Below are 14536 nucleotides of genomic sequence, written 5' to 3' on the forward strand. Positions count from 1 at the left end.
CAACTTTTGACCAATTCTAAAACTCAAACAGCATTCAGTGCCTCGGGTGAACCCTCTATAATAATAGAAAGGAGAGTAAAAAATAACACCAAAAAAACAAAAACAAATATTCTAGGTTCTTTTCCCTTTAAAACGTTGGCCCGAAACCTAACCCACAACTAATACAACCTTCGTGGGGTTACAGCCTCTTTATATTTCTTTGCCTCCTCCTCTTCACACCCCTGTCACCTCTTTTTTTTGTTCTTGTTCTCTTTTTTTTTTTTTTCCTTCTTCTTTTTTCTTTATTCTTTATCGTCAAAATGATGTCCTTAAAATTCCATAAGCTTCCAAAAGAAACATATCTCGAATTGGCTGAGTATTTGCCTTTGGAAAGTTGGCGGGCTCTCAGTCAAACATGCCAATCACTTCGTGATATCTACTTGGTACTTTCTTGGGGCAGCTGCAGAACGACTTTTAATGAAGCAGAATCATCACCACAGGTTACCACCAGAGAGATTTCTGAAAAACAAGTACTCAATCCCCAGAAGTATTCTTGGTTTCTAAACGGGTCTGTTAAAAAAATACAGATCAATCCAAGAAACATTAGAGAAGGTGATTCTGACACGAACAACTTTTTTGATGAAAAGTTCCCATTAGAACTCTATCCGTCACTTACTTCATTAAACATCTCTCTGTCTTATGGCGAACTTACTTTAATTGCAAATAGGAAATTTATGGAATCTCTATCAGGGAATCCCAACTCCCCCTTAAAAGTCGATCTAAATATTCAGGATCTTCCTGATGAAACCGATGTTGACGAAAAATTTACTGAGTTTTGTAACACAGTTCTTTCTAGACATGTTGTGGATGCCAGCATTATTGAAGCTAAGCGTTGGCCATTCCCCAATACAAATTTTGAGAATCTTTTGCAGCTCTCAATTTTTTTAGGTCACTTACCAAACATAATTGACCAATTTGATCACTTCCCCAATGTCAAGGAGCTGGAAATCTATTGCCCTTATGCATCTGGATCAGATGGATTTTATGTACCTTCTGATTTATCTCTTTTAGCTAAATTCTCTGATTCGAGGTTTGAAAAATGTTTTATTGACCTTTCCAACCCTGGTCCGTTGGATTTTACCCACATTTTACTAAATGAACATACCACTGAAACATACACACTCCCCTGTGTGACAAGTTTAGATTTAATATTTGATGATATATTCAATCTTGATCTGTTTCTAAAGCACTACCAGCTTCCAAATGCGAAGACAATCTGTGGCACTGGATTTGATTTTGAAGGAAGGTATGAACCTGGATGGTACTCTAAGATTACAAGCATTCAAATTCAACTTGATTCAGAAATTTCACAGATTCACTTTGAAAATTTGGGAAGAATTTTTGAGCTTTCAGCAATCACTGATGTTGTTATTGACATTGAGTGTTATGACTCATACATTAACCCAGTCATCAATGTTTTATTGGAAGGTTGTCCATGCGATCCTACTACCCCTAGAGAAGAGTTGTACAATTATTTTTCTTCAAAACTGAAGATTGAAAATTTTACAGACATTAATCTCTATAAAACAAGAAGAACAATAAATAAATCTTCTTTATCTAAAAATAGCAACACTGAAATTAAAAACTACTTTGAAAATGTGTACAGAATGAGAGAGTCTATTTTTGAGCAAATGATTATGTTAATCAAGTCACCCGAAAGTATTATTGAAGACACAGACTCTCTTATGATGGAACTTTGCTTTATGTCAGCCTTAATTGAGTATATTTTGCAGAGAATTGCTGATAGCACTACAGTGACTAAATTGTTGCTTCTTTTTGAAGATAATATAAATTGGTCACCAGGTTTACGACGACTTTGTTATGGCCATAAAAGCCTTGAAACAATCACAGTAGAAATGAGGAAAGATCCTAAGAATATGCAAGATTATAAAAATTTTCGTGTCCCCAAAGTTAGGAATAAATTCCTCCTAGGAAGAAGAGGGACACAGAGCGTTATTTATGATATGAAGCACCCTGATTATGTATACGCTCAAATTGACACGTTTTACAAGGAAGATCTGCCAGGTTCTTCAGAAGAATTAAGTGATAACGAACTGGATTCACAAGATTCTGATATACTTCGGTTCGGGGGTTACCACTCTGAAGACGAATCTATTCACTCTGGCGAATCTTATGGGGTTAATGAAGATATGTGGAGTGATGTGAATATTCATCATTTTGGCGATGAATATTACAATGAATACTATGATGAGTAATAGAAAAACTCTGCTTTTTTTTTTTTTTGGGTTTTTGAAAATGAAAAAAGAAAATATATATATATATATATATTTATAGTATTAATGATTTATTTGATTTATTTTTTAAAAGTTGATTTTTTATTGAAGTAGGCTAATGAAAACTGTTTATGAAAATTTACCATAAAATGGTTGACTTTTTTTTAAAGGAACATGGACGTACACCTGTATTTTGAAATAAACACTTTTTGGAGAAGACCAGACACTTGATTAGAATGTTTCTGACTCCGTTGACATCTCTATCAACAGAAATTTCACACGAATCACAAAGGTGGACAAGCTCACACAGAGCACAATTTTACTTTCTTTCATTTTTCCGTAACGAATGCATGTCTTACTGGTTTACTCTTCTTCACTAATCCTAGAGAGTCTTGTGTTTGTCTATATACATTCTAAGGAAAGGAACTAACTGGGTAAAAACAAGTAGTGCAAACTGGCCATCAAATTTATTTGCTCATCATTCTGTTTCTACTAATACCAACCAACTTTTGGTTTTCATAATTAAAAAAAAAAAGCTAAATAATCTTTAGAAAAAGGTCGAGTTTTTTTTTTTTTTTTTTTTTTTTTCTTTAAAAATCGCTTTCACTTTTGAAACGTCTAGTTAGTCATTTGTTAAGATACTGTGCAACAAGCTAGGGTTTACAGAAATGGAAAAATAAATAAAGAAAAATTTCTGTTTTTTTTTTTTTTTTTACTTCTAGATCTGTTTCTATTTCTTTATCCTTATCTTTTATCTTTTATCTTTTATCATTGGATTTGATTTTGCCCATATATATATACTTTATATTTGTATTGTACAAGTAGGAGCCCCACCTAAACCCTGACATTTTGAGCTGCAGGTGTCTACAATGGCTAATAGACATTTAAAGATGCAAATAAATAAATAAATATAAATAAATATAAATAAATATAAATAAATAAAATAAAAAAAAACACTAATTCTAAAACAATTTATACAAACAAAAAACAAATAAAATTACAGCAAATGCTCAATCAAATTGCGGTTGCTAGTAAGATCGAGTTGGCACATTGGACAAGTAGCTTTGCAAGTGCAAATCCATGGTGTAATGCATTCATCGTGAAAGATGTGGTGGCATGGGAGTACACGAACAATGGCATCGCTTTCACCAGATTTCCCTTCAAAATCTTCTTGACAAATTGCACAACATGGCTTATTTTCTTCATCTTCAGTGTTTCTATCAGATGTCTTTGTGCTTGATTTACCATTTAATTCAGTGTTATTTAAAGAATCCGGCTTTATAGTTGAATCTTCGCCATTGGTTGAAACGTTATTAAAAGTGCTGATGAATGAACGTAGCATAGATTCGGTGCGTGATAAAGTGGGTGTTATCAGATCGGGATTTTCGGGATTATATGAACCATATTCTAAGTCTAACCAATACAATGGATCGGTTGAGCTTGAGGTTCTAATGTGTTTGGTAATATTACCATTGTTATTGGCAGTTGGGGTGTTGTCATTATTTATTTGTGGGATTTCAATATGATCTGAAACATTATGTGTTAAGCATCCTGTGGAAGATGAACAGAATGAACGACCAGAACCATTTCGAATATGAGCTTTTTCTGGAAGAGTGATTAGTGTCGAGTTAGAAAGAACACTATTTCTTTGTGTGTGGTTGGAGTTATTTTCCGCATTGTTGTTATTATCGGTGCTTTGTTCCGAATTGTTGCCATTATCGGCGGTATTTTCTGTGTTATTGATGCTTGTGTTGGTTATATCTTTAAAACTCTCTGTACTTGGCTGTGCAGATATTGTAGGCAGTGCCTGTTGTTGTAATGGGGATGAAGTATAGCGAAAGGTATTAGCGAGAGGTAGTAACTTCTTAACATCACTGTACTTTTGAGGAGGGAAAGTTTCATCCAGCTCACATTTCGTAAAACATGGGACGTTGTAATAAGGATAATCAATTTCAAAAGGTAAGTTTGGTTCTCCTGAGTGGGTATTGTTAGAACCACAGCAGCAGCAGAAGCAATCTGAAAAGTAATAGAAAAGACATATAAATGGGAAAGCGATTACAACTCCGATGATTTGAATTGCCAAAAACAAAGGGTCAATGATATATTCTCTAATATAGTACCAAAGATTCATTATTGATTTTTGGTTAAATGTAAAGTATCATAGATAGAACAAAAAAAAAAAAAGAAAAAAAAAAAAGAAAAAAATATTTGAAGCAGATAGATCAAGGGTTTAATTTAATTGTTTATATCAATAATAATCGAAGCTTAAACAAATAATTCGAATTCAAAGAGCAAGTATTGCTTTTATATGTATCTTTGAAATTTAGAAAAAAGAAGAAGAAAAAAAAATGAATCTGAAGAAGATTAAAAGCAAAAAGAGGCGAGGAAAACGTTGAGCTGCATAAATATTGTTTTTAATAACTTTTGGGTTAAATTGCTGGAGATAAATGGCGAGATACTTGTATGTACTTTTATTTTATTTTATTTTATTTTTTTTATATATATATATGGGGGTGGCGGTGCTTATATAATCTCAGCCTCTTGCAGACCTCGGGGCTTAGGATAGGAATAGGAATAGGAATAGTAATAGAGATTGATGGGGTACGCACAGAAATATTTTTATGGGTTTTGTGTGTAGTAAAATGAGTAAATGAATGAGTGGGCGTGACTCGATATATACAAGACAGACACTTTTGACCACTTCATGTGACTTAAACTAAGTTAACTTTAAAGAAAGAAACTACTACTGGATATGAGTTTTTGAAAAGAATTGAAAAGAACTGAAGAAAAAAAAAAATTTTTTTTTTTTTTTTTTTTAAATAGAAAATTTATTGAACCCATGTGAAAAAATCAATTTCAAAATATTGGAAAGGCTGTGTTGTTTTTTTATTTTATTTGAAATGGTGACTTTAAAAAATCTAGAAATCCCCCAAATCATGATATATTTCATAGACAAACAATTCAATGCCTCCCCCCTATTATGATTATGCTATTTCATTAAAGATCTGATAAGCCTCGAGATCAAAAGTATCAACAAGTATCAATGCCTTATTTAATAGTTTAATATATATATATATATATATTCAGTACTTTCGAGGCTCAGAATTACTTTTTGGTCTCCTATGATTTTGATCCATTCCAGTTAAATGTACTTTCCCAGTATCAAGAATAAAGCTCACATTGACAATAAAAATTGTAATAAAAAAAAAAACAACCATTCCTAAACTTAATACTTACGACATACTCAAGAAGACATAAAAAAAAATTTTTTTTTTTTTTTTTCGTCATTTACAAATAAATTTAGTTGTCATCTTAATTCTGTTTAAGTTTACAATTATCAATCCATTCAGGGACAACATCAGTTACGGGTTTAACTAACTATATATATATGATTAAGGTCTTGCGTTTTTTTTTTTTTTTTTTTTTTTTCAATACATTTTTCCCCTCATTCGTTTTAAATTCTCTTTAAAGTTAAAGAGAATTGATTGATTTGATTTCAATTGAGGGGAAAAAATAAAAATTCAAAGAAAGATATGATTGAATGAATAGAAAGACTTCTTACTCTTTTTAATATATGTATTTTTTTTTTAATTCAATTAACGTAGTAATAACGTAGTAATAACTAGCATCAACTAAACTTCAATTGCATGAGTTCCGGCTTTTGTTCCTTCAGAATCATCAACCCCACAAAGAACTCGGAAAAAACCAAGTTAAGAAAAAAAAAATATCCTGTTTGATTTTCTTTTTTTTTCTTTTCTTTTTTAAAATCATATTTTAATACTTTTTTTTTTTTTTCACCATTGTTACATAATATTAACATAAACCGTTGTATTTTATAAGTGAATGTTAACCACATATATTAAAATACAATCCATTTTGTAAACTCACTATTGGAGTGAATTCCTCAAAATTATGTAGCTTTAAGACTCTTGAAGAGGGGTTTTCATTGAGCCTTTTTATTTTATTTTTTATTTATACTTTTTTTTCAATAAAATTTATAATTCATATATTGGCTGTTAAACAGTTCACTCAATGCGGGGATTTAATTAATCAAAATATAAATGCCCCGATTAATGTCTTATTAATTCTGCTCAATTCATCATCATCATCATCATCATTTCATAGTTTCTTCTTTTTCAATTGTTCTTTTTATTATTATTGTTATTATTTTTTTCAAACAAAATTTTACAATTCTTTAGCAATGGTCAATGTTCTTCTTGTTCCTTATTCTGGTGGTATCCATGCCAAAGACGAGCCTAAATTGCTTGGGTGCACTGAAAACGAGCTTGGACTCAGAAAATGGCTTGAATCCCAAGGCCATAAATTAACTACTACAGATCAAAAAGATGGATCCAAGTTTGAGTCTCTTCTTGAAGATGCTGAAATTGTCATCACGACCCCATTCCATCCAGCATACTTGACTCGTGAACGATTGCTTAAAGCTAAAAACTTAAAGCTATGTGTCACTGCTGGTGTGGGGTCTGATCATGTGAACCTGGATACTGCCAATGAACTTAAGATTGGCGTATTGGAAGTCACTGGTTCGAATGTCACATCTGTGGCAGAGCATGCTGTCATGACAATGTTGGTACTTGTACGAAACTTTGTTCCAGCCCACGACCAAGTCCGTGAAGGCAAGTGGGATGTGGCCGCTGTTGCTAAAGACGAATATGACATTGAGGGTAAAGTAATTGCCACGGTTGGGGGAGGCCGTATTGGTACTCGTATTTTGGAACGTGTCAAGCCTTTTAATCCTAAGGAATTGCTTTACTTTGACTACCAATCTCTTTCTGCTGATCGTGAAAAGGAAATTGGCTGCCGTCGTGTAGAGAAACTTGAGGACATGCTTGGACAGGCTGATATTGTAACAATTAACACCCCATTTTATGATTCAACCAAAGGCATGTTCAACAAAGAACTTATTTCCAAGATGAAGCGTGGTGCATGGCTCATAAATACTGCTCGTGGTTCTATTTGTGTCAAGGAAGATATAGCTGCAGCTCTCAAGTCTGGACAACTCCGCGGATATGGCGGTGACGTGTGGTTCCCGCAACCTGCACCTGCCAACCATCCTTGGCGCACCATGACCAACAAGTATGGTGCTGGGAATGCCATGGTTCCGCACATGTCGGGCACATCGCTCGATGCTCAAGGATGATATGCCGCAGGTGTCAAGAGTATTCTTGAATCCTATTTTTCCTGGAAGCATGATTACCGTCCTCAAGATATGATTGTTATTAATGGCCATTATGGCACCAATGCATATGGTGAAAACAAAAAATAGGTATTTAGCCAAATGATTTTTAGTAATGAAAAAAAAAAAACCTTGAAATGTAAATCTGCTGTGTTTCTTTTTTTTTTTTTGGTTAATGAGAAGCTTTGATCTCTTCTATTTTTTTTACGCCGTGCAACACGCGCCAACCGGTTGACGCTAACATAGCCTAAAACTCAAGTCAAGGGAAAATGAAGAATATTAAACAGGTATCCAGCTTTTGCAAAATAGTTCTCATAATCTATCTTAAATTTCGGAATCAACAACCTTCAAAGTCAAATCACGACGACATGTAGGGCATACACCATGAAATCCAGTCAGCCACGCTGCAATACACCCTGCATGGAAAACATGCCCACAGGGTAGAACTCTAACATCCACAGCCTTTCCCTTGTTTTCAACATTTGTTTCCTCCAAACTACTCTTATTTGTATCTGTTTCAGAAGATGGGGCACAGGCTTGTGCAGTGGGAGAAGTTGAAGTCATGGGTTCAGTAATAGGGTTTTGTGATGAGGCCGATGTGAATCGCATCCAATTAACCTTGAGCTCAGGTGTGTTATCTGATTCTTGCCCAAAGGTTTCCAAGCAAACTAAACAAGTTCCAGAGCGTGTCCCAAGAGGTTGAGCAGGATATGACGCGTCAAGCTCAGCAAGTTTAAGAGGTGGAACCACTCCTTGTTGGTTGAGATGAAGGTTTGCATCGAGCTGTATCAGCACAGACCTTCTGGGCTGTCGCGGAGGGAAGCTGCTAATGCAGCAGAAAACCGAGTACCGTACAAATATATAAAACCCGTCAAGAAAGTCTTCGTAAAGATCAGATCCAGAAGGCATGGGAAATTTTGGAATTTCTGTTTTTTTTTTTTTTAAAAAAAAAAAAGTATTTCACAAAATTGTAAGAAAAAAAAAAAAAAAAAAAAAATGAACAAGATGAAAAATAAGAGAGGACACATCCAACAAACGGTTTTGACAACATGTGATAGGGCCTCCTATTTACAAACTTACTAATAATTAGAGCTCGGTGCAGCCGCCATGCCCCTAAACCACAGCCTCAACCACATGGCTTAGTACCTGCGGCTTAAGCCCGGGTCACACACCCAATAAACCGCCGAAACCCGACCGAAATCTAACCCGGAATAAAAAGTAAAATTGGACTCGACTTACGAAAAAAAAAAAAAAAAATTAAATATAAAGTATAAGAAAAAAAAGAGAAAAAACGAAGTTAATAACAATAATAATGATAAAAATAATAATAAAACCCCCTTATCTAACAGCATCCACCAGCAGTACCTGTGCTAATGCCCTTGCCGACATCGACAGAAGGCTTATCGTTGTTAACACCGCCAATGCTACCACCGGTTCGTTCCTTGATCTGTCGGGCCATAGTCAAGAAAGCATCCTGGACATTTGTGGACTGCTTGGCCGAAGTCTCAATAAAGGAAATGCCCATTGAATCGGCAAACTCCTTGGCAACGGCGTACTCAACAACACGCTTGTCAGTCATATCGCTCTTGTTGCCGACCAGAAGCTTGTTAACACCTTCGGTAGCATATCTGTCTATTTCCTGGAACCATTGTTTAACATTATTGAAACTCTCTTGCTCAGTAACGTCGTAAACAACAATGATGCCGTGAGCACCACGGTAGTAGGAAGATGTGATAGTTCTGAACCGCTCTTGGCCTGCAGTGTCCCACTAAAATAATAAAACATAAGGATTAGTCAACGGTGCAAATGACGTGTTATTAACAAGTGTTTACTTACAATTTGAAGCTTGACAGTCTTGCCATCCAGGTCAATAGTCTTAATTTTCTATAAGGTCTCATGTTAGATTGAGTCAATAAAAGAACATCAGGTCACACTTACAAAGTCGACACCAATGGTGGAAATGTAGGATTCGGTGTAGGCATCCTCAGCAAATCGAAGCAATAAGCAAGATTTACCGACACCGGAATCACCAATCAATAAGAGCTTAAAGAGATAGTCGTATCTAAAAAAAAGTTCAAAGTTAGTGTGTCGGAGCTTATCTCTTAAAGGGATAAAGTAAAACTCTAGTAAATAAGATAGTTAGTACAAAAGATCCGAATATTTAGGTGACACGTCAGACCCGAGAAAAATGCAAAATGAAAAAAAAAGACCGAGTGCCGCCCAAAGCTCTTTAAGTACATCGCTGATGTGGAATAGTGATGATGGATGCAATTTTAATCTGCGATAGAAATCTTAAAAAAGTATTATACCATTTCCGTAAAAACCAGCCAAAGTTTTTTTTTTTTTTAGAGCCGTTTATTAGCCCTAGTCAGCTTTCTGTCCCTCCTCCTCCTTTCCCCCTTTTTGGGTAGCGTATATATTAATATATTTTGCTCATTCCAAGAGTTTCATATTTTTTAAAAAAAAAAGGAGAAGAAGTATGCTGCAGTAGGAAGAACAATATATTGAGAAATAAAATACATTCGAAAAAAAAAATGTAAGGGCTGTAAATGTTGATAAGCTGGGTTGTGGTGCGGATATCACGGACGGGTGGCGTTTTAATTTTTTTTTTAAAAATAAAATCAACAACAAAAGCCATCAAACAAATATTCCATATAATAATACAGTTATAACTTCTTCTATTGAAAAAGCATAAACAAAAAGGAGGAAGAACCGAATAATGCATTACAACAGATCATAGGCATCAACAAACAAAAATATTAAAAGTGTACTGCTTATATTCGAGGCAACAAGGGCGACTGTAATGGCAAGAAAAAGGGTTTGACGCGATAAGGCAATACTATTGCACAAATGAAACATAAACTACTTACCACTCAGCGTTCATTGTGATTTAGAAAAGTATGGCAAGGGTTCGGATGCAAAGGAAGTTTGAACGATTATTAGTAGATAATAAAAAAAAAATTGATAGAAGATCAATCAAAGTCGCTTCAAATAAAAAAAAAACGGGTATAAAAGAAGGCGAAAATTAAAAGAAAATAACGATTGTTTATTGATGAATTTGGTGTTTATTAGCACACAGAGTGTATAAGCGGTTTGATTTTGTTATCGCTAGTGATGATGGTGATGATAACTGTAGTGGTGGTGGTGGTGTTGAAGGTAAAAAAAGCAGGAAAAGGGGGGAGGTAGGAGGGAGGGAAGAAGAGAGGGAAAAAGAGAGAAAGGAAGAAGAGGCGGCAGAGGGTTTTGGCGGCGGGAATTTGTGCCTGCTAGGTGGCAGATGGCTGAGCTGCTTGAAGGGCCTGCCACGTCCTCTGCTCGCAAAAAAAAAAAAAAAAAAAAAAAAATAAATAAATAAATAAATAACCTGGTACCAAAACTGCTCACTCAGGATAATAATTACTCATAAACATTGCACCCACAATCCTTGACCTTCCCAAGGTCACACTGATCGGTCGCGCGATCCAGTGTGCATCAATCATAAAATTAAAGCCTACATCTATAAAACAAGCTCTAAATGTAAATGTTTATTTGTTTGAAATTTGTTTTGATTTATTTATATATGAAAGAATTTAAAATATTTTGGCAATAATAACTTTTATTAAAATCCTCCTCCATTTTTTTTTTTTTTCCTGTCCATCCCTAAATCAAGGGGTTCCAGGCTCAAAGCGAGGTGTTTCTGCATCATGCGCAGACCCCCAAGCAGCTGGTGTTGGCGCAGCTCCAGGTGTTTTGGCATCAAATACACCAGGTGTTGGAGCAGTGTCAAAATCATTTTGAAATACACCAGGAGTTGGTGCACTAAAGGCACCAGGTGTCTCAGCAAAATGTGGCGTAGCGGCCGATGCGCCGGGTGTAGGAGCTGTCATATCAGCACCGCTGTGACCCCTACCGTGACCACCGTGGCTGCCATTGCCCTTAGATGAATCATACCATGATCTTGCACGGTCATTACCGTAATCATTATTCCGATTACTGTTCATAGAAGAGTTAGCATCCCATGTAGACATAGCTCCACTGCTACCAGCAGCAGGCGTTCGAGATCCAGCATCCCAAGTAGAGCTTCGGCCACTGCTCGCGTACCCAGGAGTCCGTGAACCAGTGTTCCATGCTGGTGTACGACCACCATCATTGTTACCACCCCACGATGAGTATCGCCCACTTTCACCATACGCAGGAGTCTTGTGCCCACTGCCACTACCACCCCAAGATGGGGTCTTGCTGCCATTCCAATTGGGTGTTGCACCACCAGCTCTGTATCCTGGAGTCCGACCGCCTCCTGCTGCCGGTGTGCGACCACCATCGGCCCAGCCTGGTGTGCGGCCGCCACCACCACCTGCGTTCCATGCTGGTGTACGACCACCAGCCCAACCACCTTGTTCGCCACCACGTGAAGGCTGAGTAAGATGTCGCAACTTGGCAGGTACCACGAAATCTGTGTATGACACTAACTTTCCGTGTGCATCTGAAAACAGCAGCTGCTGCTTCTTTACTGTAACAACTTTGTTGCGTGCATGAAGCTCAACACGCGCTGTATCTTCAGTCGCATCCTTGACAATACCCTTGAACCCTTTATACTGCGAACCCGCACCAATTGTCACGGTCTTTCCAATGACACGATCACGACCACCTTGTTTAATGGGTACACCGGTGCCATTGCGTTGGTTGTTGCCATTGTTGTTACCACCACGGTTAAATGAATATGATGGGTTATGGGACTGTTGTTGGCCAAACTCATTACGCTTATTAACGTCAACACGAGCTCCCTTAACAGCAACTGTTGTCACACTGTTAATTGATGCCACAAAGACACCCAAGTTTTCTGTAGTGTTGCGGTCTTGTAAAAACAAAAACCTTCTGTGAATGTGTAAAATCACACCAGTACGACCTTCACCATACATCTCCTTAACAGTATCGCCCACACGAATTTCTTGACCATCACGATCAGTGGCAAACTGGCGTTTATTTGTAATCTTCATAATGATAGATGAGGTCGGAACAGTTTTAACAGCTCCTTCCTGGGTTAGTACGCTTAATGTATCGCGATCAACTCGAATAATACAACCCACAGTTTGGGCGTTGAGCTGAACAAGATTTAAAAGCTCATAGTCCTCGCTTGTGTTTGAGCTGCCACCAATGTCGGATGCATCTTGGAGATCGCGAGAAAACACAGTAATTTCCTTTTTAGATGAATCGCTAACAATTGTGACATTATCTTTACTAATGTCAACCACCATACCAGTCTCGCCACTGTAATTTCCTGATGCGACACGGACGTGTTCACCAATTTGAAATCTTTTGCGCAAATTGGATGCGGGTGCATCAAATGTTTGACCCCTGAGGGGGCCGGTAGTAGCCTTTAGTGTGACAATTTCACCTTGGATTGACATAACACGTCCTTGAACACCAGCCTGTTCACCAGTAAAAAGCTCGACATTATCACCAGTTTGGAAAGACACATTACTTCGATCATTCTTTAATGTTTGTGAAAGTGTACTTAAATCGATACCTTCATCACTTGCGCCGTTAAATCGTTGAAGTTCTTCCAGTGAGGGCATGACGTTTTCAGTAGTTAAAAATGTGAGTTTATAATCTTTAATCAAAAAGCCATCCTCATAGGTTTCATTGTGGTAAATAAAGGACTTGAGACCGCGCTTGGAAAGGTTTCTTTGGTCGTGTTGAACAGCATCTAATTCAGAAAACAATCTAGGAGGTGGTCTATGCTTCGCCGAATTAATATTGGGTCGTTTTTTACCATCTGCGTTAAGAGCTGCTGTTCTACCGTAATCTAATCGAGGCACCACTTTAAGACGGGCTTCAAGACCATTTTCACTCAAATTCTCGACAATGGCCAAATCACCTTGGTATTTTCCACGTTTAATGCGAACATATGTTCCAGGAGTTAATTCCTGTTCTTTAGATTTGTTGACGCGTAACAAATCAGTATACTCTTTGATAGGAACTAAGATTTTGCTTGAACCATAAACATTGACTAGACCTTTAAGAGCATGATCCACAGCTGTGACTTTACGCGCTTCAATATAAATATAACCCATAAATCCATCACGCTGGAACACGGAAAAGATTTCAAGAGGACTTTTTGTATTTTGTAAATTGATTTTTTTCTTTAAAATCATTCGAACAAGTTCGCGTTCCTTACCTGGCTTGCAGCGAATACCCCAAATATTAGGGTCCTGGACTGACGGAAGAAGCAAGTGCTGAGGTACATTTCCCGTGTCACCACGATATTTGGATGCGGTGGAACGACCATACTTTTCCTTATATTCAGATGCCAGTTTTTCAGCGTCTTCCTCGACAATTGCCTCTCGGCGACGATCAACTTCTCGGTGTAATCTGTCATCAGTAGCAGAAACTTCGTCGTAATCCGCATGATCATCTTCCTGGATAAATCCGTCTAATTAAAAATGTTAGATAAAAATAAAAATATGATGTTTATTAATGAATTACCTTCACGAAGTAAACCCTCTTCGTCTTCTTCATAGTCTTCTTCGTCTTCATCAACTTCGGCTTCAACATCCAAAAACTGGTTGCGGGCTTCTCTTCTTGGGCGTTTTCGTCGGGACTAAAAAGAGTCAGAAATTATAATTATAATTATAAAAAAAAAAAAAACAATATCAATATCAATATATTCTAACATACAGGACCAATTTCTTCTTCCTCTTCTTCTTCCTCTTCATCTTCATCTTCCTCCTCATCTTCCTCTTCATCCTCATTCACATCGTCTTTGATTTCTGGTTCTTCTTCACCGTCACTATGGGAACGTTTTTTATCCTTTTTCAAAGTCTCCTGGACTTCTCCATCGCTGTCGTAGTTATCCTGCTCGTCGTCACGGGGCATTCTGGAAAGTGTATTAACCGATTGTTTGCTGTTATGAATTTGAATAAAAAATTAATATGCTTATTTGTGAAATGGATGGAAAAAGGTGGTGCTGAAAAAAAAAAAAAAAAAAATTACTAGCCTGGTGGTTGTGCTTCTGGTCACCCGGCCCCTGTAAAGTGTAGATAGTGGCGAAATAGCAGGGTAAGGGTTTCACGTAAATATCACATGATAA

At 36.8% G+C, this 14536-nt stretch overlaps 5 protein-coding genes across 5 annotated transcripts; 2 read left to right on the plus strand and 3 right to left on the minus strand.

Moving 5' to 3' along the window:
- Positions 1-299: 299 nt before the first annotated feature.
- Positions 300-2255, plus strand: SAPINGB_P001478 (uncharacterized protein; the record flags this gene model as incomplete). Its single annotated transcript, XM_031996200.1, has 1 exon — positions 300-2255. One exon carries the CDS (start codon positions 300-302, stop codon positions 2253-2255), a length of 1956 nt encoding a protein of 651 aa, XP_031852091.1.
- A 1015-nt stretch (positions 2256-3270) lies between these two features.
- On the minus strand, positions 3271-4404 carry SAPINGB_P001479 (uncharacterized protein; the record flags this gene model as incomplete). Its single annotated transcript, XM_031996201.1, has 1 exon — positions 3271-4404. One exon carries the CDS (start codon positions 4402-4404, stop codon positions 3271-3273), a length of 1134 nt encoding a protein of 377 aa, XP_031852092.1.
- Positions 4405-6474: 2070 nt separating this feature from the next.
- SAPINGB_P001480 (uncharacterized protein) lies at positions 6475-7431 on the plus strand (the record flags this gene model as incomplete). The annotated part of the gene is made up of 1 exon (XM_031996202.1): positions 6475-7431. One exon carries the CDS (start codon positions 6475-6477, stop codon positions 7429-7431), a length of 957 nt encoding a protein of 318 aa, XP_031852093.1.
- Positions 7432-7791: 360 nt separating this feature from the next.
- Positions 7792-8376, minus strand: SAPINGB_P001481 (uncharacterized protein; the record flags this gene model as incomplete). The annotated part of the gene is made up of 1 exon (XM_031996203.1): positions 7792-8376. One exon carries the CDS (start codon positions 8374-8376, stop codon positions 7792-7794), a length of 585 nt encoding a protein of 194 aa, XP_031852094.1.
- Positions 8377-11111: 2735 nt separating this feature from the next.
- SAPINGB_P001483 (uncharacterized protein) lies at positions 11112-14322 on the minus strand (the record flags this gene model as incomplete). The annotated part of the gene is made up of 3 exons (XM_031996204.1): positions 11112-13879; positions 13933-14047; positions 14125-14322. 3 exons carry the CDS (start codon positions 14320-14322, stop codon positions 11112-11114), a joined length of 3081 nt encoding a protein of 1026 aa, XP_031852095.1.
- Between the last annotated feature and the right edge of the window lie 214 nt (positions 14323-14536).

Source organism: Magnusiomyces paraingens, assembly GCF_902498895.1.
Source record: "Magnusiomyces paraingens strain CBS 517.90 genome assembly, contig: contig1, whole genome shotgun sequence".
NCBI lineage: Eukaryota > Fungi > Ascomycota > Dipodascomycetes > Dipodascales > Dipodascaceae > Magnusiomyces > Magnusiomyces paraingens.